The 24,894-nt window shown below is 35.9% G+C and overlaps 1 protein-coding gene across 1 annotated transcript in view; it reads left to right on the top strand.

The window, feature by feature from the left end:
• The window catches only part of TRHDE (thyrotropin releasing hormone degrading enzyme), a gene marked incomplete at both ends in the record, with an annotated part of 372,282 nt that extends 347,803 nt beyond the window's left edge, over positions 1-24,479 (top strand). Inside the window, 4 exons of the mRNA XM_080935655.1 lie at positions 13,006-13,173; positions 13,723-13,863; positions 17,402-17,483; positions 24,336-24,479. Coding sequence (XP_080791781.1) covers positions 13,006-13,173; positions 13,723-13,863; positions 17,402-17,483; positions 24,336-24,479 — 535 coding nt within the window. The remainder of the gene's footprint in view (positions 1-13,005; positions 13,174-13,722; positions 13,864-17,401; positions 17,484-24,335) is intronic.
• Positions 24,480-24,894: the final 415 nt, after the last annotated feature.

Genomic DNA, 24,894 nt, shown 5'->3' on the forward strand with positions numbered 1-24,894 from the left:
CTACGATTTCTTTTAGTTACTTTTCTAGGACGAGTATCTCTATCAGACAGCACATTTGAAGACACATAAAACCTCATAAAAGAGAGATTTGTGAGTCTCCTTTTCCAACCCTGGGATCACAGTGTAATGCAACCTTTTCTTCCTAGGTGGAGATTTATTAATAAGTAAACGATTGACTAAAAATTTGGTCCATCATATGACATTTGAATGATCGACTTAGGTGAAGATCTAACTATCATGGTTGAATTTTTTTAATCTACTTAAGAGGATGGTGAGGATATTAATACTATTTATTGCTATTTTAATATTTCTATTCATTTTTATAGTCACTTTTTAAAATTTAGTCAGAATGTGTTAGTTACTAGTTTTAATTTATACCTAAAATATAAAAATAAATATTCATGTTTCCTTTTCCAAACATTTTGAGCTTTTCCTTGATATTTGACTTTTAAAAATACATTACTAACAATATTGCAAGTCAAATACTCAATACTATTTCTTCAAGGTATTTTAATTTTTATAGAACTATGCTTTCTGAAGGTGACTTGATTTAATTTATTTTTTCTTTATACTGTAATTGGTTTTTCTCCATATCTGCCAATAGTAATTTTCTCAGTGTGCTAGTATTGTTTGCTCAATATCATACTGATGTCAGGCACAATACTATTAGATCCGCATGTCATTTATCAATAATTTGCCTATTGATTAATTACAGAATAGTATTATTTAAGCAACCTGTTTATCAGAGAACAAGTGTAAAATGAATATAGACCTGCACATATACCCAGAAAGATATCCCGATGGCCCTTTAAAGAAAAGTTATCATTATTTACCCAGTGAAACCTAAATAACCAATTCAAATATGTGTAGTTTTCCAAACAAGTAGATTGCACTTATGGGTACAGATGCATTAATTAAGCTCATCACAATGACTGTTGATCATAATAAAGATTTCTTATACACTTTACTGAAAAGTACAAAGACCTTTATGCTTACTAAGAATAGTTCTTTAGCAACACAACTCTTTTAACTTTTCCTCTTGTGAATATAGCTTATAGTAGATTGAAGATATATGATTTACTCTATGTCAAATGAAAAAATAAAAATAGTTTACATTAGCCTCTATTTTCTAAGATAGTAGAGTAAAAATTATCAAGATGACCTAATCCTGGATTCGAAAGACCATGATCCAATGAAGCACATTCTTATAGGACAGAATAGAAGGCACAAGACACAGGAATGAATTGTATAAGAGCAGAGACAGAGACTTCTCTATACTGAAGGAATATGAGGCTTTGTAGCATTAACAAACCAGAAGAGAAACATAGGATAGTTTTACCTATAAAATGTCCAGAAAGAGCCAACCATTCTGTTTCAGACTTCTCCCACCGAGCTTATGCAAAAAGCTTTATGTAAGTTGTCATAGTAATACCCCTAGAAAACTCTTGCACATGCTCTCTGCTTCTCTTCTATAATCAAAACACACTCTAAACTCAGCAAGTTGCTGTGGTCTTTCTTTTTTGGTAGTATCGAAACTTCTGACTTTATCTTTCTTAAAGCACTCTTGAGTATGCAGAACAAAATAGAAAGGCCTTTTTTTCTTGTCACTCACATGGGTCAAACAATTATGCAGAATTGCCAGCAATAATATTATGTTTCAGGTCTATATGTTAAAAAAATTGCCACAGGAGCCTTCAGATAGTGTAAAGAAAATTATCTATACCAATTTCCATGAAGTTATTGCAATGTCTCCACAGGTTTACTTTCAGAATTTCACACACACACACACACACACACACACACACACACACACACACACACACACACATTTAGACATATTATAAAACCAAATGGTAAATATTGGTTAGGGTTATTTAACTTTTAAATACAAACCCCTTATTCCTCCGAAAATATGCATCACTGGCAGGCCGTGTACTCACTACTTGCTAATTGTGTCAAAAGCAGGAAGAGCTGTAACTGGTCGAGGACAAGGACATTGATGGATACACATTTGCACTCCAAATATTTCAGTTACTCCCCAAACAATAAACTTGTAGGTTTTCCTCCATTATAGCATTCCAAAATGAAGTCTACTTTTAAATATAAATTGTAGCATTTTTAAAATATTGGATATTTTCTTTATTTACATTTCAAATGTTATCCACTTTCTCAGTTCCCCTCCAGAAATCTCCTCCTGCCATTTCATCACCCCTCTCTTTCCTTCTATGAGGGTGCTCCCCCACCTACCCACCCACTCCCATCTCACTGCCTTAGCATTTCCCTACACTGGAGCATTGAGCTTTCATAGGATTAAGGGCCTTCTCTCCCACCGATGCCAGATAAGGCCATCTTCTGCTATACATGTGCCTGGAGCCATGGGTCATTCCATGCAAACTCTTTGGTTGGTGGTTTAGATACTAGTCTCCTTTTTAAAAAGAATACAAGTTGTTTGGTTTGCTAACTTTATTTTTAAACATTTTTATTGGATACTCTATGTATTTACATTTCCAATGTTATCCCCTTTCTCCCCTCTCCCATACCCCCTCCCTCCTCCTTTGCTTCTATGAAGATGCTCCCATTTTCAACCATCCATTCCCACTTCATCTCATGGGCATTCATCTACATTGAGGAAAAGAGCCTTCACAGGACCAAAGACCTTTCCTCCTCTTGATAAGGCTATCCTCTGCTACATATGCAGCTGGAGCCATGGGTCTCTCCGTATATATTCATTCATTAGTGGTTTAGTCCCTGGGAGCTCTGGTGGGGTCTGGTTGGTAGATATTGTTATTCCCATGGGGTTGCAGACCCTTTCGGCTTCTTCAGTTCTTTCTCTAGCTCCTCCATTGGGTTTCCAGTGTTCAGTCCTATAGTTAGCTGCAAGCATCCTCATCTGTATCAGTATGACTCTGGCAAAGCCTCTGAGGAGACAATCTTACCAGGCTCCTGTCAGTAAGCACTTCTTGGCATCAGTAATAGTGACTGGGTTTGGTGTCTGCATATGGGATGGATCCCCAGGTGAAGCAGTCTCTGGATGACCTTTTCTTTGTCCGTATATTACTATATACTTTATGACTATTTTTAATGAGTATACTTTATTAGATATGGTGATATAAACTACATGCCTTTGAATACATACATCTGTGAGATTTAATAGACATTTGCAAAATTTCCAAATAAAAAAGATAATGGGAAGATTTAATATATACTCATATGTGTTTAATATAATTTTAGATTTAGTGATAATTTCAAATATGTATAAGTATTATTTTCTAATTTCAAATAGTACATGATTTTTTTATATATTAGTTATGTTAGTTAATGTATAAAAATTATACTTGGTAAAACACATGCACCTAATATATGAACACTTATACACAAACATACTCAGACATACACACACAGAGAGAGAGAGAGAGAGAGAGAGACAGACAGAGAGAGAGAGAGAGAGAGAGAGAGAGAGAGAGAGAGAGAGACTTGCTTTTGCTTTTCCAAATAAGATCTATTTGGAAAAAAGGACATTTCAGGTGAGAAAAAGACATTAGTCTTTTCTTCCTTGAGATACCTTTGTTGTTGTGCCAAGAAATTAACTTATGATAGTCAGTTCCTCCCATGCTGGAGAATCCTCTAGTTAACCTCATTAGCACGGGCACAGATTAATGGTATAAAGAGGAACTGCATTTGTTCTGATCACTCTATATAAGCTGTATTTTGATGGAAATAATAAATCTTCATCATTTTTCAGCCTTTGTATGACTATAAAAGATAATAGCTACTGCTGTAAATTATTCCTACGTACCAAATGTTATTTGGGGAGGGGGAGGTGAATGTATTGCTAGGGGTCTTCAATGCCCATACATGGGTCATGATTTGAGCAGCTGTGTATATCTACTTGCTATTGTAATGGAAGCAGGTTTCCTATCATTCATCTTCCATCTAAGCTAGAGTGCTGATTCATAATTATTGTGATTCAGACAGCATCAGTAACATTTTTGATATATATGTGCTTGGTATTATCAAAACATATTTATAATTTCTTGGTAGAAATGAGTGAGGAAGAATCTACACACTTGACAGGGATGGGCAGATGAAACAGGAATCATAGGCAGAGGATGCTTGGGAAACAAATTGTCTCACTTTTAACCTAGGTATCTATAAATAGGGCAATTTATCAGCCCCTTCTTAACTGCTGCTACAATGGTGTCTGTGTTTTAAAACATGCTGTGTTCTTACACTATTTATATTAGGAGGTTGATGGTCCCTGTTTCTGAGTCACCATTTAATTCTTACATTTTTCACTTTTGTTGTTGAGCATTTGTGACCTGCAATGGAAGAATGTGATTCCAAATTCATGAGAAGAAGTTATTAGGAACACTAAATGTGACATTTCTCTCTTTGACCTTAGCTTTCCAAGGGGTGAGCTTATGTCCAGTAGAGTAAAAACAGAATCTGTAAATATTCTAATTACTTGTCCTTTACTATGTTGTCTTTTCATTGGCCCTTGACATTCTTGTCTTTGTCACTGATGAGGACTTTTGCAGGCATTTGTGGCCACTATTCAGTCTTTCTACCTCTGCTTTGATGCTTGTGTGTGTGTGTGTGTGTGTGTGTGTGTAATCCTTCACATTTTATAAAATGGCCATATACTTAGCTTTCAGTACCCTTCTTCCTGGTGGTAGAAAAAAAGTTAACATTATATATATATAGAATATATATATTAAAATAATTTCATTTGTTTTATTTGAACTTAAAATGGTTGTCCTTTTTCAAAGTAAAATTTTTCTTAATTTTTAAATTCTCTTAAAAGGAATGTAGTTATAGTAACGTGGTTACCCTGTGAAACATTTAACATCTTACCACCAGCCACAGTTCCTTTTTATCTAGAAAGAGCAGCCCATACCAGTTTCAGATGTGCAGAGTTAAAATTCCAGGAAGTATAACATTAGCTCAGAAACACGTTCTGATCTTCTATGTACAATTGTTCTTATCAACAGTAGGTTCAACACTATTGTTTTTCTAGGTAAAGGGGGCACTGCAGACTGTTTTTGAAAGGGTCTGTCTTTTTTCTGTGACTTTAGTATTCCCTTCATTACAACTGACCTTCATTGGAAATAAGCATACCTTGAGCATAAGAGAGAGAATTTTTCTAGGACAGCGTCTTTCTAAATACGATGTGAAAGTGCTTTCCTAATGGACTTGCTACCTAATGCTCCTTACACTGTCACTGGCTGCACATTTTGTGCAAGATTTTGTCCCTCCACTGGGGCCATTATAGAAACACTTAAATCCAGCACTCTTCTTGAATGGCGAAACTATTATCCAAACTCCAAGGGACATCACAATTGATTAATTAGCTCTCTCATTATAAAAATGTGTTTTATGGGACTTACTTAAACTTGAAATTATTTTTAAAAATATAATATTCAGTTTTGTTTTGATGGTTTGAAAGTACTTATGCCTGCTTTATAAATCCCATTAATCACTTAAAAATGATAACAATATTGGCTGCTTATTACTTTCTTCTAAAACTTGAGGCTAGGGTTGTAGCTACATTGGTAAAATGCTTACAGTGCAAGCACAGGAAACTCAGTTGAATCATCAGCACTCAGGTATAAAAATGATCAACACATGTACATATAGGGACACAGACACACACACACACACACACACACACACACACACACACACCACACCCCCCACAAAACCACAACCATTGATATTAGAAGTAAAGAGTACTGCACTGTGCACACCACAGAGATAAAGGCCATGTATACACAGGGCAGTGCGACAATATTGGATGGAGAGTCTCCATTGCAACAGTCCTGTCAGGAATTAGTATCACCATTTCCCAGATGAATGAACGGACACCTAGGTACAAAGTCATAAATTCCTTCTAAATATCCTTTAATTTGTATTCAAAGAAGTGTTCTTGGACTCAGACAGGAGGCTGAAGAATGGGGACAGAAAGAAAGAGAGGGACTAGGCACTCTACACAAGGTCAGGTTGTGTAAATGCAGGTTGTTTTTGCAGCTTGCTGCTTTAACTCCACGAACTAGTGGTCCTAGAAGACAAACGAGAACAAACACCTTTTTACAACACATGACTGGGTGCATTGGCAATGAGGCCTCGATCAAAGCTGTTCATTCGTAGAGTAGATAGCCAGTCTTTCAAAAGAGTGAATTTCATGTTCATTAATTAAAATTAATTAAACGTTGGGCCCCACTCCTCATTGATGGCGTGTGAAGCTCCTCTGAGAGGCAGAGCTGTTCTCAGAGAGGCTCCTGTGAGCAGTATTTCTCATTGTCTTTGAAAATAATTAAACCCACATTTCAATGTTAATACGATCACTAATGAAAAGATTCTTGTACTAACAGAGCAAGAAGGGACTTTAGAACCCTTGGATGTTAGCCCTGTCCAATTAGGATGACAAACAAAGCCCAAAGCATTGACCTTGACTCACCCCAACCAGAAACAAACTGCCGGCCAAATTAGTTCTAGGAAATCTACTTGAAAACAGATGAATATTTTTATTATTTATAAAATTATTTTAAATGTGGTGGATTTTTTTCTTTTTCATTCAATCAATGTAATTTTTCTGTGGAAGACGTTTTAAGTTTTAACATATCATTATCATGTCTGAATATTCAACAGAAGTCTCATGTATGTGTTTTAATGTGATATTAACAAGCTTGTCTTTGCAAATGTAATTAAATGTTTGATGGTTTACCACATAACAGCAAAACTATTTAATTACTAAACTTGAAGTCATAATTTAGCAAAAAGGTTGCTAACTATGATACTCGGACCTTGAAGAACATTTTAAGATTCTTCTCTTTATTCCTTCAGTATTCCTCCCTATGAGTAAACATTGCATTATTTAATTAAATTATATTAAATGTATTCTCTGGCAATATTTTATATATGATTAGTCTTATCCTAACGTTTCTTCCCTACCCCCTCCCCACAGCATACCTTCCTCCCTCCAAGGCCTTTTCTATGCTCACTATTGTGTCTTTCCGTTGTTAGGGCTGTCTGCACAAAAAGCAGTTTTATAATCCTATAGTCACCAAGAGCATACTGTTGAAAACAGTGACTTCTACTCACCCAGTGTCAATCAGACCAGTAGTTTGCCAAAGATCAGAAGAGTCTCATGAGGCTTTCTGAATATGATCTTTGTCAATTTTCTTATTTGTTTGTTTGCATGTCTAATTCAGATCAATTAATTAAACTATCAAATTACTGTGACTTAATCTCATTTTAATACCTTTCTGGACTGAATCTTCATGTTCCTGACAAAGCTTCCACAGAAAGTTCTTAACTTCGAATGTGATTGTTAGGTAGAAGGTGTGGCTTTGAGAATTTACTTAGATCACAAAGCAGAGACATCACAGTGTAATCTTATTTAGAAAGCTCAGAAAGCTTTTCAGCCCCATTCTGTCAGAGCAAGACAAAGGAGAAGGTGGCATTCTCTGTCCTTGAAAAAGGATCTCACAAGAAATTGACATTGTTACTGTGCTGAAGACAAACCTCAGTCTTCAGAACTGTGAGAAAGAACTCTTTTTATAATAGGCCACCTGGTCTACAGTACTTTATTATAGTGAACCCAACATAATAACACTACCATCACTATTTTTTTAACTCAACTTTAAGCAAAACAAGCACCTGGGAGAAATGTCCTTTTTTCTTTCTCTTACTTAATTTTTAACATCTGCATCCAGAGCATTTCATCTTCAAGCCCTTGCCTTCAGCAGGATAAAAAGTAAAATATATCACTGAAACCTGAAAACAAAGAGTCCCATCATGATATAGTGAACATCCATGCATTCCAAACTTTTATTACGCAAATGAACTTTGTCATAATCCTACTTAAAATGAGAATGGAATGAAAACCATAGTACAAGTTACACTAATCAGGCAATACTTCCTGCAATGTCTCTACACCAAGAGAGAAAAGCATTTTGTTTTGGATAAGCCCTACTCCATTCCTCTTCCATGCAGATTAAGAGGCAAGGCTTGCTCAATGTCAGAGCTTGTATATAGCACATAAGGAAGTCAGACACAGCTTCCTTTCCAGCCAATGAAACCCTATTAAAAGATTTAGTTCTGAGGCAGCAGTTAAAATGAAATGACCATGGGGATATTCACATCTTCATAAACAATTTTCATGTTCATCAGGAAGGGGCCCTTGATCCCTGTAATCCTGATATCCAATGTCTTGCAGGACTCATTTCTACCGTTCATAACTATGGGTTCTGTGGGTTTCTTAGCTAATGCTTTTCAAACAAATGAGCTTTTTCATTTATTCCTAATGACTTTGGTTTATACAAAGAGATCTTAAACTGTCCCCAGAGCAATCATTTTGTGAAAATGTTATTAGAACACCCTTACAAATTTAGAAACAAAGGGGGGGGGCGTTCATTAACCATGGGAGTCATTGGGAATTGAGGGCCCCTGGCATATCCAGTTCTTACCAATCTAGTTTTATTTTCAGTAATGAGTAAAAATGATCTTGTGAACTATACATTGATTCTTTGTCTGGTGAAGGGCTGTGGGAGCGAGGAACTGGTGGTGTGAAAGAGTTGCTAGAAAAATCAGCACTCTTGGGCTAATCAGCTCTGCCTTATTTCTTGGAGGAGACACATGCAATGGTATCTCCTGGTATCTTCTAATTGAACCAATCCTTTCCTGAGACTTGGGGATGTGTTCCTAAGACTGAAGATACGTGTTCATGCTTTAGGTGGTCTCCACAAACATGCGTGTGTTTCATATTCTTCCTCGTCATGTTTGAAGCATGTACTATGTACACAGGGGCAGGCAGCTTGTGACAGGCCTGAAAGTAGACATGCAGCCTTTTGCAAAGCAAATCCATATTCTGCAGCATTTATCTTGATTTACAGCTACAGATTTTTCAGCACAGAATCTGCTCACATTCTATGTAGCTTTCCTTTCAAAAGGTTGCCTAGGACACTCAAGTTGTATTCCTTCAGCACATTGATCATTTCATCTAAACTTTTATTGTTAGATTTTTTTTTTTGTTTGTTTGCAAGGTTTCTTTTCATTGCTCTGTGTTTGACAATTTTGCTATATGGTAAATGTACATTAGATTACTGCTAATTATGTCCTTTTCTGACAGAGGCCTGGTAGGGTACAGCTGAGGGGTGGTGACATCCTCTTGGATTCAGGGGAAGGGGAGGAGGTATAGAATGGGGAACAGTTAGGGTAGTCAGACCAGGTGGGGATGAATTTAGGACTGTAAGTATGACTAAAAAATAAAAATAAATATGTTTTAAAATGGGCTATGTTGCATGACAATGCTAGTAATTGTAATGGTTTTTGTTAGAAACCCAGTCTTGCTAACACCTGGTATTTCTGAAAGATGGCATTCTAAACACTGCTTAAAATGTAAAATTCAAAAGGATATTAGAAGTAACATCCATGTCCAGATAAATTCTCAGAGGATTACATGTTGTTCATGCTGGCATGGCAATCTCCCAGCAGTTAGGCCCAGGAACACCCAATGGTGCATTTTTAAAAAATGTGCTGTTCTAGGAGTGATCTGTTTCAACAGTGTTGAACTTCTGACTGATCTGAGAGGTTGGAGACAGCTTTGTACTAGAAGGCACGAAGGACTTTCCCTAATGTTCAGCACAGACCAGAGATAGCAGGGATGCCAACTCTTAACTTCCTTTTGGAAGAAGCATTAACCTGTTTACATAATGCCCAGTCTCTCTAGATCTGCCTCGGAAGAGAACATCTGGCTTTCCAGATATGGACTTTTGATGAATCTGGTGTGATTAAGACACCTAGTGGAAAATGGAGACAGTGTGTTACACACTTAGATGTCAGTGTCTCTCCTAGCTCAGCAGAGAGTAAGCAGACAAAAGCCACAGCTCTCTGAGAAGGAATTGGTTGAGAGCCTTCCAGAATCCAGCTAGGCAGGATTATGTAGGTCTTCTTTTGTACTGGGCTTTTCTCGAACTTGGAAAATGGAGCGATGTGCAGAAATCCACATAGATAATAAAGACAGAAAATGAGGAAACAAAAAGACACATCTAACACCCCTCTTAATGAAATAGAGTTGGCTCTTTACTTGTTAATGCAAAATTGCTGTTGTACATATGTTCACTCAAGCTAAGATAAAAGAAAAGAAAAGGTAAGAATTTCAACAAAGATAAAAGTAGTTAAAATACCAGCAGGGCATAGAAATGAACAACTGAAGTAAAATCTACTTGCAGTTTCACCAGCAGAGAGAAGCAAGCACAAGTGTCAGCAAATCAAAGACAGAGCACTACAAATAATTATCATAGAGGAGAAACCTTGCAGGAATGAGAACAGGTGAAGAAAGGTTACTCAACTTTCAGAACGCTATCAAGAATGGTAACATGAACACTGCACAAGTGCATGAGTAAAAGGCAGAGAGAAAGATCACAAAGCTGTGTGAAAGATACATGTGGGTACAAGGAGTCTAAGAATACAAGCTGCAAGGCATTCCAAAGAAATTTACATAAAGATACATTGTAACCAAATGTGTCACTCATCTTTTACATGACAATGTGGAGGAGACATACATGTAGAAAGTTTATAAATAACTACTATATATAATAGCAATATATATATATTAGAAAACAGCACTTACCAGCCCAGAATTCCTTCTGGTATAAAAAGTAGTTGATGACACAGATGTGATGTAGACAAAATTAATAATTCAGATAGATTAAAAACATGGCATCACACAAAATGCTTTTTGTTCTCTGATGCCTCTTTAGAAAGTCTTTAAGCTGTTCTCATGGCCAAACCATGTGTTCATTTGTATAGCTTACCAGATATAACCAGTACTTTCCTCTAGATGATAAATGAAGCAGCCTTAGCTTATGATGGTAGTATTTATGGCATTTGTAGGAAATATAGTTTAATATTTATGCTTACTTTTACCTCTTTTTTGTACTATTATACACAGAAGTCTTTTTCTATTGGCTATTTTATTTATTTACATTTCAAATGTTATCTCCTTTCCCGATTTCTTCTTCACAAACCCCCATTCCATTCCTGGTTATATAGCCATGGAAGGAGTAAGCCATTAGGTTTTATTCTCGTTTTCTCTTTGGTCTGTCCTTAGGTTAAGCGATTTCCCTTGGAAAGTGTTAGTAGTCTATTTGATATTGTTTGATGAGTTCGTGATTTCAGTGGAAGTGCTAGACGTTTTTGGGTTTACTTGCAAAAATTCTCTATCAATATGTTGGCAAAAGTCATACAGGAATGCAGTTTTGGCTTCTCCACCTCATAGCATTTTTAGGAGCAGACCTATCCCCTTTTTTATAAGTGCCAATTTATTGGCAATATCAAGGTGATCTTAGATTACGGTTATTAAGTGTGAGTCTTTTCCCTAAAGCATGCTAACACTAATCTCATTAATGAATTTTAGTTGCAGTACGGTGATAAACAGAACATGAAGATATCTGTGTCCCTAAGACAAGTGAAGGCTCTGTTCATCATTTCTATGGGGCATGCAGGATGAGGAAAAGATGAAAAGAGTACATTAAAAAAAGAAAGAAACATATTAATATGGTTGTTAAACTACTCCCTTCACAGAGAGCTGTGAAGCTCTCTGAGGCTGTATCTTTGTTCTCCTCCTTTACCCCTTTCTATGACTTAATCGATGATTGCCTGTTAACCACTGCTTAAATAAATGGTTTGCTATTCTGTGAGCAGCCCTTCCTAGTCACTGAAAATGAATCTGGTCCTCTCAGACTTGCTTCTGCTTTCCCATACTAGTGTATCACAATAAAAGATATTTATCTTTAAAAAAAACATTTTTTCCTTCATGTGACTTAGAGAAGACAATTCATGTAGTCACATTCAAATTATTAATGGAAAATTAATAGAATAATTAATACTAGAATAATGAATGTCACAAAAGAGGGATATACACTTTTCAACTTTTTAAAGGTTCTTTTGAATATTTCTCAAGACAAATACTTTAAAGAGCCCAGAAATGTGGTATACTTTGGAATACCACTGTGAGAAAGTTGACTTACAGAATTATAATTCATAAATTACCAAGCTTGACTAAATTTATGCTAATTTTTCTCAATCTAACTTTATTTTGTAGTCATAGCAATAGTTTGCTATTCTTCTGAAATAACTAGATAAATATAGAGGAAAAGGTCTTTGTTGGTTGTATCTTATTGCTTATCATTAAATTTATGATCTGTATTTTAATATTTGAAGAAATTATTTCTAGATAATAATATAATAAAAAATTATGGGTGGCCAATTAGCTCAGTTGGTTAGAGTGTAGAAATCATAACACTAAGGTCATGGATTAATTTGCTCTACTGGCCCAATGAAAAATTTTGGGCTGGATAGATAGCTCAGTAGTAAAATGTACTTACTGTTCTTGCAGAAGCCTTGAATCCGATTCAATTTCAGGAAACCAGCTCAGCTTACACAACCTGTAATTATAGTTCCAGGGGATCTGATGCCCTCTTCTGACCTCACCAGGCTCTTGCCCAAACTGGATCCAGTTACTTATATGGAGGGGTTTACACATACGCATTACATTTTTAAATAAAAATTTTAAACAAATTTAAAATAAAAATGGTTGTCTTATATTCAAATAAACTTGTCATCTTCTACCTTTGCTTTTATCTTCTGAGTGTACATATTATGAAAGCACTCTTTCTGATAGGAATTATATTATTACCATTGAAAACATAAAGGATTTCATTTTGGTTTTATTGCAATGTTTGTTTTTAGCTCGTTTAGTGATAATTTTATGAATAGAAACAAAAGTTAAATTCAAAGCTATGTGGAATAAAAGACATTGTTTTATTTTCTAGTCACCATTATGTTTGAATATTATTGCTATATACTATCATATTCTTTTAGGACAAATAAAATTGATAAATCATAATTTTAATAGCTGGCTCTAGGAAAGCAATGTTGTTCTTTATTCTCAAACCATAAAGCTTTTGATTAACAGAAAACCACCATGGGTTGCTTCTCTAGAATACCACTAAATGTTAGAGACATCGTCTACTGCACGGGAGTGTCACTGCTGGATGAGGATGTCTGGGAATTCATCTGGATGAAATTCCACTCTACCACTGCTGTTTCTGAGAAAAAAATATTGCTGGAGGCTCTAACTTGCAGCGATGACAGGAATTTATTAAGTAGGTGAGTCCATTAAATTACCCAAGTTATTTTTGTAATGAACACATCATCTACAGTCCAACTGTTTTAGAGTTACTTTGTTTCCTAGAATATATGGTTCTCTGAAATTGGTTACTATAAAACAAATCTTTCGAAAGATAATGAGACCTACCTACATGGTAACAAGACTAAAGCAACTGGACTTGAAAGATAATATTGTTAATGACTAATTATTTTATTAAGTTTTATATGTGTTTAAGAAAATATTTCGTTGTAAAAGCAAACATTTAGTATGAAGAATTTGAGAGCAGAATTGTGTCAACAAGTAAGACTTGTGATTTTTTTTCAACTCACAGATATTCTTAGATTTTAATTAATGTATTTCATGGAAAATGTTATGGATTTTTTTCTCCATTTTCTAAACGGAAATTATTCTGTAATTTTTCACTGGGAAAGTTTTAACTCAAGTATTTTTGAAGAATAACACTAAATTGCCATTTTTTAACAAAAGTTAAGATTGTCAAGTGTTTAAGTTTTCAGACTAAATATTTCCCCACACATTTATCTTTATAGGCTTCTCAATCTGTCTCTGAATTCTGAGGTGGTGTTGGATCAAGATGCAATCGATGTAATAATCCACGTAGCCAGAAATCCACATGGCCGAGACCTTGCCTGGAAGTTTTTCAGAGACAAATGGAAAATACTAAATACCAGGTAGAGATAATATTCTATTCGTGCCTGAGCAAAGGGAAAAAAGCCAACATTTAAATTATAGATACACAAGGATATTTTAGGGCCATGAATCAAAGTAAAAATTTAGACTTTAAAACATTTAGCAAAGATGTCAGTAGTCATCCCATGAAATTCACACTTTTTAACAGTTCTCTACCATCCCTTATGTAATAAAGATTGATGACCTTAATTAATGGGAATATATAGAGAGAATAAGACATGTTTAACCAGGCAACTTTGCTTTCAAAATTCATCAAACTGCATAAAGTCAATGTCCTTCCAAAAAACATATATATTTTATCTATCTATCTATCATCTATCTATCTATCTATCTATCTATCTATCTATCTATCTATCTATATATCTATCTATCCATCCATCTATCATCTATCAATCTTAAAATCCCACAAATTACCTATAAATGCTACTCCAACAATAAAATTTACTCTTGTAGAACTGTTTTCAATACTCTTTAAATGTAAATATCATCAAACACGAAAATAAGATAGTGACACAGAGAACACACATTTATCACCTAAGTCATTTTATTATGCCAGCTGCAGTAGAATTAATTCCCAGGATATATTGCTTCGTGGTGAGAATTCTTCAGGTTCAATTTTAGAAAATATTTCATTAAACATTTAAATATATTATAATAAATGCTAATTTATGTCGCTGATAATCTCTGTGGTATTTTAAATTAAATCTATTATGAAGCATGTAAATGCTGCATGTTTCTCTCCAACATAAATTTTACCAGATAGTAAGCAGACCTCACATTTGGTCTTTTAAAAGCAGATATAAAAACTATTGTGTGTTTTTTCACTCCTTTATCAGTTATCCTTGCATAACAAGTTCATTAGAATGAATGTGTCACAGTTATAATCATTTTTGTCTACATATCTTTTATTGTTTGAAAACACTGATGTAGCTATAAGGTACATTGATATTTTCATGTTTTTAAGTTCATATCTTAGAATGATACCAAACTTATCACCTGAGTGCTGTTGTATTTATAATGAGTCATGTGATCAACAGTCAGGTGAAATTAAAGCACATGAATGCTTAGTTTCAAGGATTTCAAAAGCACAGACCACCCATTTCTTTAGTTTTATGGATCGGAGCTCCATGAATACCATGCGTAGACATATATCATTTATTTCCTCTTTACCATAAGCAAGCTTATTTTGTCTCTGAGGAACTAAGGCCACCCTTCAAAGGAGAGAGGCTGAGAATTCAGTCTATAAATACTGTAGTGTTTATTTTCACAAGTTGGAGTGGCACTATCAACCCCCATCTTCCTATCAGTTCCAAACTGTTAGGGCTCATGGGAAGGGTTGTCTGGGACACCATATTCTCACTGTACAGTTCCTCCTGGTTTTAGTTTGTTATGGTTCCTTCTGATTTGATTTATCCTGTGCTCTCATGGCTGCTGTTGCTCTCAGAAGAATTTCTCTAACTCACCCTTTTGATTTGATGTCACCGTGTAGTAGAACAGCCATTCCCACTGGGGCCTTCTATTGGAGAACACCTGAAGACTAAACCTATGATTTGTTTTACTTTTCTCTTGTTCTTTCGTTTAAAAAAAATCTTTCTTTTCTCAGATAACTATTCACCAATTGCTCAAGCCACACAACTGGAAGTCTAGAGAGACATCTTCCTCTCTTTCACTGTATAGAATAATAGTTTCAAGACCCTCTTAAATGTCTTAAATGTTTCTTGAAAGCGTCCTTGCTATTCCTACTACCATTTCTTTAGCACATTTGTTTCTTTTCATTTCCTTCTCCACTAGGCTCATAGCAGCCTTCAATCTGCCTCTGTACACATATTCACTGCACATGTGAGTTCTTTCATTATCATTTGAACCTTTGAAATGGCATTGATAAGTCTATAAAATCCCCCATGATTCTGTGCCACACTGAACATAAAAATTTCACTATGGATATTTTGTTTACCTCTTACCATTCTTTTTCTGGGCCAGCCTCACAGTATTATGTGTCCTCTTTTTGCAAATTAATTAAAATTCTCTCCCTTTACCATGTGGTTTCTACTTAGTTTCGTTTGCTGCTGTCAGATTTCTGCTTGGTGTTTTTTTCCTTGGGAAAACACTGTACTCAGTTTAGATGCATCTCCTAAAATACAGAGCTGTTGACCCATTCCATTGCAGTTCCGTGCCTCATTCCATTAATGCTGCATCTACTTATATTACATGGGAATTTTCTCTTTGTCTAGAGCTTCAATTGTATAAAATCAAAGGTAGAGATTATGTTTTACTCTTTCTTGCCTGGGCGTGTAAATGAAAACAATTGAACCTTCCAGGGAATGATGGGTTCTTTTTGGTTTTGTGTTTGTTTGTTTGTTTGTTTGTTTTTCTAATATGGGGAGCCACTTTTCTGAGTACATGTCATTTCTCTGTATTATGATTGAAGTGATTGTTTGGTTGCTCATCTCTTTGAGAGTACCACCATGTAATCTTAGCCATCCTTCCACTCACTAAATGGACCAGTCAACCGTCACACTTGCCAGATGCTCCTTGACTCTGTCTCCTAAATGCTCAGATTGCAGGCTTGTGCCACAGTGCCTAGTAGTTAGTTGATTATCTCGAATGTCCACCTATCCACTTTGACTAAGGTGTCTTTTGCTCATATAGCAATCCTCTCTTTTGATTCCCTCTTTTAGATAACAAAACTCAGTCCGTCAGCAGCTAAAGTTCTAAAGATCTCATAAGTCGGGGAAGTGAAAGAAAGCACTGAGTAAATATGACTGAACCCATGCTCCGAAAACCTCAGTCTTACTGTTGCTTATTTTGGCTCAAAGGGTATAAAAACTATAACAAATGTCAAAGTAGTATAGAGGTAGAATCAAGGGAAAGCTTTCATGTGCAGAGAAACATTGTCCATGGATCATAAGTCAAGGAATAGCATCTATACTGTAAGAATTATATATTTTAACAGCTAAATATAAGTGACTAGATATTTTAATAAGTATATGAGCACCTGATACTCTTTTTGTGAACTTTGCCTTGCTTTCTACAACTCAATTAGAATTTAATGTCTATTATGACTAGGCAGAACCCGAATCTGTGTGACATGCTGGTCTTGCCTGAGCTGCTCTTGCTTTTTCTTTTTCACTTCTTGGGAAACAAGTCCCTTACAGTGATCAAGATTTTGGTGTGCTAGAATATATAAAACTGTCCCTTTCTTGGGTCTTGGCTGGCAAACAGAAAAGCAATATCTTAATCTAATTCTAGGAGCCTGGAATTTTGACAAGCTCACTAAGTGTCAGATTTCTTTGAAGCGCTGTGCAGCACATCATCTGGATCTGATAGCACCCTATGGCAAGAAATGCTTCTTTGCATTTCTCACTCCTGAAAAATTGGCCAGTACTACCCCAAGAGGTAGTGATCACTGACTACTCTGGCGAATGCAACCCGTTTGAAAGATTCCAATAACCATTATAAAAAGATTGCTTAAATTACTACCTCGGTTAGATATTAAACCTTTCTCTCTTATTTTTGTAGGTATGGAGAAGCATTATTTATGAATTCCAAACTTATCAGTGGAGTGACAGAATTTCTTAATACAGAAGGTGAACTTAAAGAGGTAAATATCTTGTTAATATTTTTTCTTATATAAACATATATACAATTACAGATTTAATTTTACTTCATTGCATTAGATACATACTTGTTCCTTTACACCACCACTCATATACCCATCCCCCATACACAGGTTTGTATGTACTTATATATGTACACAGTCATGTCAACATACACGCACACACTAATTTTCTTAATTCATTATCTGCAAAGAAATCTCTACCATATTAGGTGTTGAATGACTAGGAGCAATGCTGAGGACTGAGAAAGTGTTCAAACCTAATCGATTTCATAGTTGGGGACCAGTCATTCTAGTGATCTTCAAATTGACATTTTCTCCTCAAATGACTCTGTGAACTCAGTTTATATACCATCCACCGATAGCTGTGCTAATGACTACACGTGCAAAAGAGACTGTTACATAGAATAGAATCATACTTGTTGGAAGGGACACAGACAGCTGGTAATGCACAATTAAAGTAATAAGCTTTCCTAAGATAGATAGCTTTAGATAGCTTGGTTCTATCACAAGTTAATCTTATTAATGAAAATGAGCTTGACTTCTTAATGAACTCGCGTCCAGGTTCTAGATTATGTATTTTTTTTTCCTTTCCCCATTCTATCTCTCAATGTGTGAGCTATCTAAGTGACTCCTTTCCCTTCACTAGCTCCTGTCTGTATTAGAGAGGGATATGGAATGGCATGATTAATCAAACAGGAAAAAAATAAGATGTACGTAGTTACCAGTCATAATTAATTATGGTAATTGATGTGGCCTTTCCACAGTCCACAGCTCATATTTAGCACAGACTCTTAGATGTATTTGTTATCACAGAAGACAGGCTGGACACAGTGACCCACAGATGTCCCTGGTGAGGGATAATTGGGGACAAGCACTGGACCTGGCACCCCCATCCCACTATCTAATACTTCCCAGTTTCCTGAGAGCATCTCCATTTACTCTGCTTGGATTTGTCACAGGGTTACTATGCTAAGATAAGGCTGATTCTAGGGACTGGAAGCTGAGTACTTGCCCCTGCTAAGTGTGCCCTCAACCCTGAAGGCTTAGCCTGGCCATCCTGCAATGATTTTGTTACTTCTATTGTTTTTATGAAAGAAGCTAAAAGAACAGAACTTTTATGTGCCCACAAGAAACAGGAGGCATGTGCATTGTTATTTCTACCTTTTTAAAGGATTGCTTCAAATATCATGACTTAATATTCCATGATCAAAAAATAAAGTGTTGATTTAGCCAGGCCTCCCACAAACATTCATGTAAGTGGAATCCCTTCCTGCTTCCTCTTCCCTTCTTACATCTTTGTCTAACACTCATTCATATATTTTTTGTTTTGCTATTAGAAAGGTCATAAAATCCTTGTCTTAAATTAAAATTTAGTTAAATTTTTTACTTGCAAACCGTCTGATTTTATCCATTTCACTTATATATTTAATTTTTATCTTTTTAAATTAATTGCCATTTAAATTTTCCAAGCTACCATCATCATGAAAGCTGTGATTTCCAAAATAAGACTAAACTATAGCTTTTATTCCATTATCTTCAAAGCAGCCAACTTAATGATGCAGGGTCTCAGCGGAATAAGGAATGGGTTGTTTTGCTATGGACTTGCTTGCTTTCTAGTTTAACAGTTCTGCCCAAGCTTTTTCCTACTTTCACCACCTAACTCTCTTCTGCAGAAGTAGAAAATGTTATTTTCAAGTACAACAGGGCTTAATTTGTGCTGTCAATAACCCCTTCCTGAAGACAAGAGTGTTAAGCAAGATCAATGTCTTCCCTCTGAGGTTACAACTTATTACTGCTAAGTTTTTAAGATCCAAAGGGAATCAGCATCTCTGTGAATTATAAACCCATTTTTAATTTTTAAATGTTTAATTATATGATTTGTGCATGTCCATATGTGCCTATGTGCATGCAAGTTCAGGTGCACCCAAAAGGCCAGAAAAAGCTTCCTGTAGCTGTTTATGCTCATGAAGGAATGTTGATGGGAACCTGTCTTTGGTCACAGCAAAAACAATATTCTCCTAGTACCTGAGCCTTCTCTACAGTTTTCTAAAAAAAAAAAAAAATAATATTTTAATTACTGTTCTCAGAGTCAGTTTGATTAAGTAGAAAAACATGTTCTGTTTTATGGTTCCTTCCCTCAAACTGTTCTAGCATCTAAGACTGGAGTTTACTTTTTTAATTGCAATTTGACAGATATTCCTTTATGAGGCAATATATCCTTTTCTCAAATTTAAGTTAGCAGAAGCACAACCCCATGAAGTCCCAGAGACCTTTGTCATGTTCTGCTTAATGTCTACTGAGCACTTTTCTTATGTGCTGGGTTCATCTGTGAACCTAAAACATAAAACTGATGTAAAACAATATGCCTCCTCACCACCACAGAGAATGTGTTTATTACTTTAACAGAAAGTTCTGCACCTAATACTAGGTCAATAGCTTATTCTATTTAGTTCTATTGTCGTCGAGATTATATTATGTTTGTCAAGTCTAGAATAATAATGATTCATTGGAATAAATGGAAGGATAAGTAAGATATTTCTCAACATTAAACAGGGTTTTAAAAGATAGATTAATAAGCAATACCTGCTAAGAAAATCTCAATGCACAAACAACACTACTATTTTACTAAATTTTATTTTATAAAGTGTCTAATCTTGTTCACACTAAAAGTATCATAGATAAATGTATCAAACCCAATTAAGATCAAGCCTAATGGTGGCAGAAAATCTTGGCAAAAAGCCTGACAACTAAGTAGGGTGGACGACTCAGAGCCTTTGTTTATGCTGAGACCACACGGTCAGGCGAGCTCTGTTATACACCTCAGGCCCCTTAGGGAAATGTGAGAAGGATCTGGAAACACATTTTCCATAAGCAGTGCTGAGAAATACAGGTCACGAGGCCGATTTATGGCAACTATAGAAAGTGCTCCAGATGTGTTCCGATGAATAAGCTCCTGTTCTAATGTATGAGTCACCTCACAATAGCTGAGCTCGCCAGGAAAGAATGTAGTGTACTTCAATCATAATTTGAGAAACAAGACTCTAGAGATTTGTTAGTTATGAGGTCTTACATGATAATCTGACTTTCTGTCATGCTGTCAGAAATAGATCATGTTTAAGCCCCGTGGCATTTTCTTCACGTGTTCAGCTGTGGGATGAAGAGAATTAGAGCATCTTTTTCCTGAATGAAAGTTTCCAAAGGCCCATTGATCATTATCTGGCATGTTTGATGAATGCCTAGAAATAAGTGTGTGTATTTTTCATATATAACAAAATAACTATGATAGCATGTCCTATAATAAATCACACAAGTCAAAATTAAATAAAACATATCTTTGTTGCTAAATGATTGTAGACTAAATCTATCTGAATATAATTGAATGAAAATGTATCATTGCATTAATAAATTTCAACTTGTAAACCAAATACTTGTTATACATGTATATGTGCATAGAAGTATTGTGTATGCTATATATTTGTATAGAGTAATATCTAAAATGTTGGAATTGTGCAAAATATACCCTCAAATCATTTTTTCTTCCTCCCTTAAATATACATATATATAATTTTAGTCAAATATATTAATTTTAGAACCATTTAGAATCATTTTAGAAAATGATTCTCACTTATGCCTTAGACATCTTATACATTCTTTAAAATACAGTGATTTTGATGTCTGTCTTAGTTAGGGTTTCTATTACTGCAATGAAACAGCATGACCAAAAAGTAAGTTGGAAAGAAGAGGGTTTATTTGGCTTACACTTCTACATTGCTGTTCATTGAACATGAACTCAAGCAGGACAGAAACCTGGATGCATGAACTGATGCAGAGGCCATAGAGGGCTGCTACTTACTGGCTTCCTGTGTATGTCTGACTTAGCCTGCGTTCTTATACAACCTAGGACTAGCAGACCATGGATGGAACCACCACAATTTGCTAGGCCCTCCCCCATCAATGACTAATTGATAAAACGCCTTACAAACAGAACTTTTGGAGATATATTCTCAACTGAGGTTCTCTCCTTTCAGATAACTCTAATTTGTGTGTTGATGAAAGACTAGCTAGCACAAGGTCAGCTCAAGTATGTTGTTCTGTGATATACTTTTCCTTTACCAACACTGCCAGAAGATAAACTTTCATAGAGCCAGCCCATCAGTACCAAGTATTCAAATAATATCACCATAATCAAACCAAGATTTCATGACCTAAAATCCAAATTAATTTGAAGAAGTAGAATTAGCTGCATTTTCAACACCCACACACTTTGCTATTCCCCTTCCCTGATCTTATCTTGAGTCCTTAAATTTCCTTCCTGGCAGAGTCTGCACGTGGCACCCCTTTGTGAGGGATCACACCACAAGCTAATTACACCACAGAATGCCGTTTTGCTGGGAGTTGATTTTTCACGTTTGTCTGTTAGCACTGTAATTGTTGGTTGGTTGCCAGTTTCTTAAGGCATACAGAACAAATAGCAAAGGTGCTAGTGCTTAATCTTGAAGCAAATTCCTTGAGTCTTCTCAGAATATATGAATTCTCTAAAAAAATACTTCTTCTAGTAAGAATCATGACAAAGCATTTATATTTTTTTAAATATCAGGGCTCATATTCTCTGACTAAATGAAACCATATCTCTTCTTTATCCTAAATAATCCAGTATTTCTAAATACCTAGTATCCTTCTTATCCTAAATATTCAATATTTCTAAATCGATCAGGTTGTTTTTGAGTTTATTAATCACTCATTTCTCATAGTACCAATGCTGTGTTCTACATCTAGTTATGTTGGTAGTCCCTTGACATGGAAGATAGTTTGACATCCAATATTGCTTCCTTTCAGAAAATGATTAACACCTGTCTCTATTCTAATAGGAACATGACCATTTAGTGTTATAGTCAGGTGTAAAGAGTCTTTGCTATGGTGGATGTGACTTGTAATTAGACCTTGTCTTTGAAGCCACACCACCAACCTATTTTGGATAGGTAAATTAGATTTTCTATTTTGTGTGTGTGTGTGTGTGTGTGTGTGTGTGTGTGTGTGTGTGTGTGTGTGTGCTGTATTCTGTGTATCTTGAGTCCTGGAACTCTGACTAGGGAGAACAAAGTAATAACAAAAGGACAAAGACTTTCAGAGTAAAGCTGGGAACTGAAGGAATTCTCCACCACAACTAACACCTGGAACCTAACCAGGTTTATTAGCAGCAGCAAATGGAGAGGGGTCAGCTGGTCTCAGTGGAAGTTCTCCATTTACATGGAATGTATCAGGTTGTAAACATCCAGGAGGAGGATACTTTGGTCCCTCCTGCAGCATACACCAACTTATTGTTCATAAACACTCACACTCAAACTTCCCAGAAAGCTTTATTATCCCTCCCGAGCCAGGCTCACATGGGTAATGGCTTGACCAACTTACCGTGGTCCAATCAGTCTTGGGATCTGTGTACATATCAAAATACACTTTCACTCAGGATTTGTCCATTCTCTAAAATTGTTTATTAATCAACAGTTTTGAAGTTACTGAAGCTGTATTGCCCACACTGTTTTATTTCCACATATTTTAGAGTAGGTCATATCCCATTGTAGACACAACTTCTTGTTTTAAATATGGTCTTTTATCTTTTTCTTTTTTCGTTTTTTACTAATTAAATGTTTTTCTCATAAATTTACACATGTATGGTTACTCTTACTCCTTTCTTCTCTCCATCTAACCTCTCTCTACTCTCCCCTTTCCTACAACGTTCTTTCCTGTAACCCAATGTCTTTGTTTGCTTGGTTCGGTTCTTTGTTTAGTTTTGTCAGTTTCACAAAGACCGTCTGTATGACTTAGCTTTGAAACTTTGCACTTGAGCCTGATAGGGTTGCTGGAGGTTGAGCTGGAAGGGCAACTAAAGACAGTGGTTGTATTCACAAATCTCTCAGCAACCGGTAAGTTTAGTAGTCTGTTGAAGGGTCTGTTGAGCCCCATCTTCATCTGTGACTGACAGAGGGCCAGTATCTTACAGCCCAGCTGCCAGTAACTGGAACTACTGTGAGTGCTTGATAGCAAGTCTTACCTGGAGCATGCCATTTGCAGCATCATCTTCTGATTCTTGCATACTTTCTGCCCCCAGCACTATTAATTTTCATTTTGAACTTATTCCATGTAACTACATTCACTTCAGATCATGATTTTGTTACCCATCCATCCAAAAGAAAGAACTATGTTTATCGACAAGATAGAAAATATTTGTTTTTCTAGAGAAAAGGAGATTACCTATATAGAGTCCACGTGTGGAGAGATGGATGAACAAGTCTGAAACCCACAAATATGAGGACAGGGTTTGGGAAGTACAGATGGGGTAGACAGACAAGGTGCCATAAGTGAGTAACATTGATTAAAGGTGATTAATATATTGTTCATTCAGAAATAATCTTCATAGTTTTTCACAGGATTCATGTTCAGAAAATACCAGTTTTAATGTGATCTATGAGGGAGAAATATTAGTACTAAAATATCAAAAAGTCACATAGACCCATCTGCTTATGTCCAAGTGAACTCGGTAAGTTAAACGGAGGACAGCCTTCAACAGTTCTTACAAAGTAACTCAGGAAAGTAGCGCCAACACAACCAACAAGCCGGGAACATTAGTTCTACACAGAAAAGGCCACATAAGACTAGAACAGAGGGTTTAGGAGCGTGCCTTTTTAATATAACACAAAGCAAGTTGAGCTAGAGGGCTCATTCATGTATCTCCTAGGTTTTTATGTGACACTTCATCTCAATGCATCTTCTCCATATATGCTCTATATAATTCATATGAATACACGAGGATTCACAATGTTCATTTTCTATTTTCAGCTAAAGAGCTTCATGAAGTCCTATGATGGGGTAGCGTCTGCTTCTTTCTCACGAGCCGTGGAAACTGTGGAGGCAAATGTGCGCTGGAAAAGGCTTTATCAAGATGAGCTTTTCCAGTGGCTGGGAAAAGCCATGAGGCACTAATATTCTTCACTTATAGAGAATTTGCCCTAGAATGTTGTAGGAGGACCTGCTTTTTGTGAAGTGAGGAAGCTAGCCGGAATGTGTATGTTAACACAAGGGAGGATGCTGGTTTGGATATTTTATTTATTAGGGGTGATTTTTCTTGTTTCATTAACTCTACATTGTGTTTCCGCTGGATATTCCTCTGTAAAGAAACTCTTGAAAGTGACCATGGCCCTGGTGACTTCAGCTGTACATTCCTTACTGTTCAGGACCAAGTATGATAGTGGTGCATGTTGATGTTACTGTCAGTTTGGAAAATCCTATTCAGAAAATTCTGTGCATGGATATATGGTCCTGCCTGTGTTTTGGCATGCTTATTTAACATGTCCAATGTTGTATGGGAACATTTTATACGTACATCCAGAATGGGCAT

Source organism: Micromys minutus (assembly GCF_963924665.1).
Source record: "Micromys minutus genome assembly, chromosome: 22".
NCBI lineage: Eukaryota > Metazoa > Chordata > Mammalia > Rodentia > Muridae > Micromys > Micromys minutus.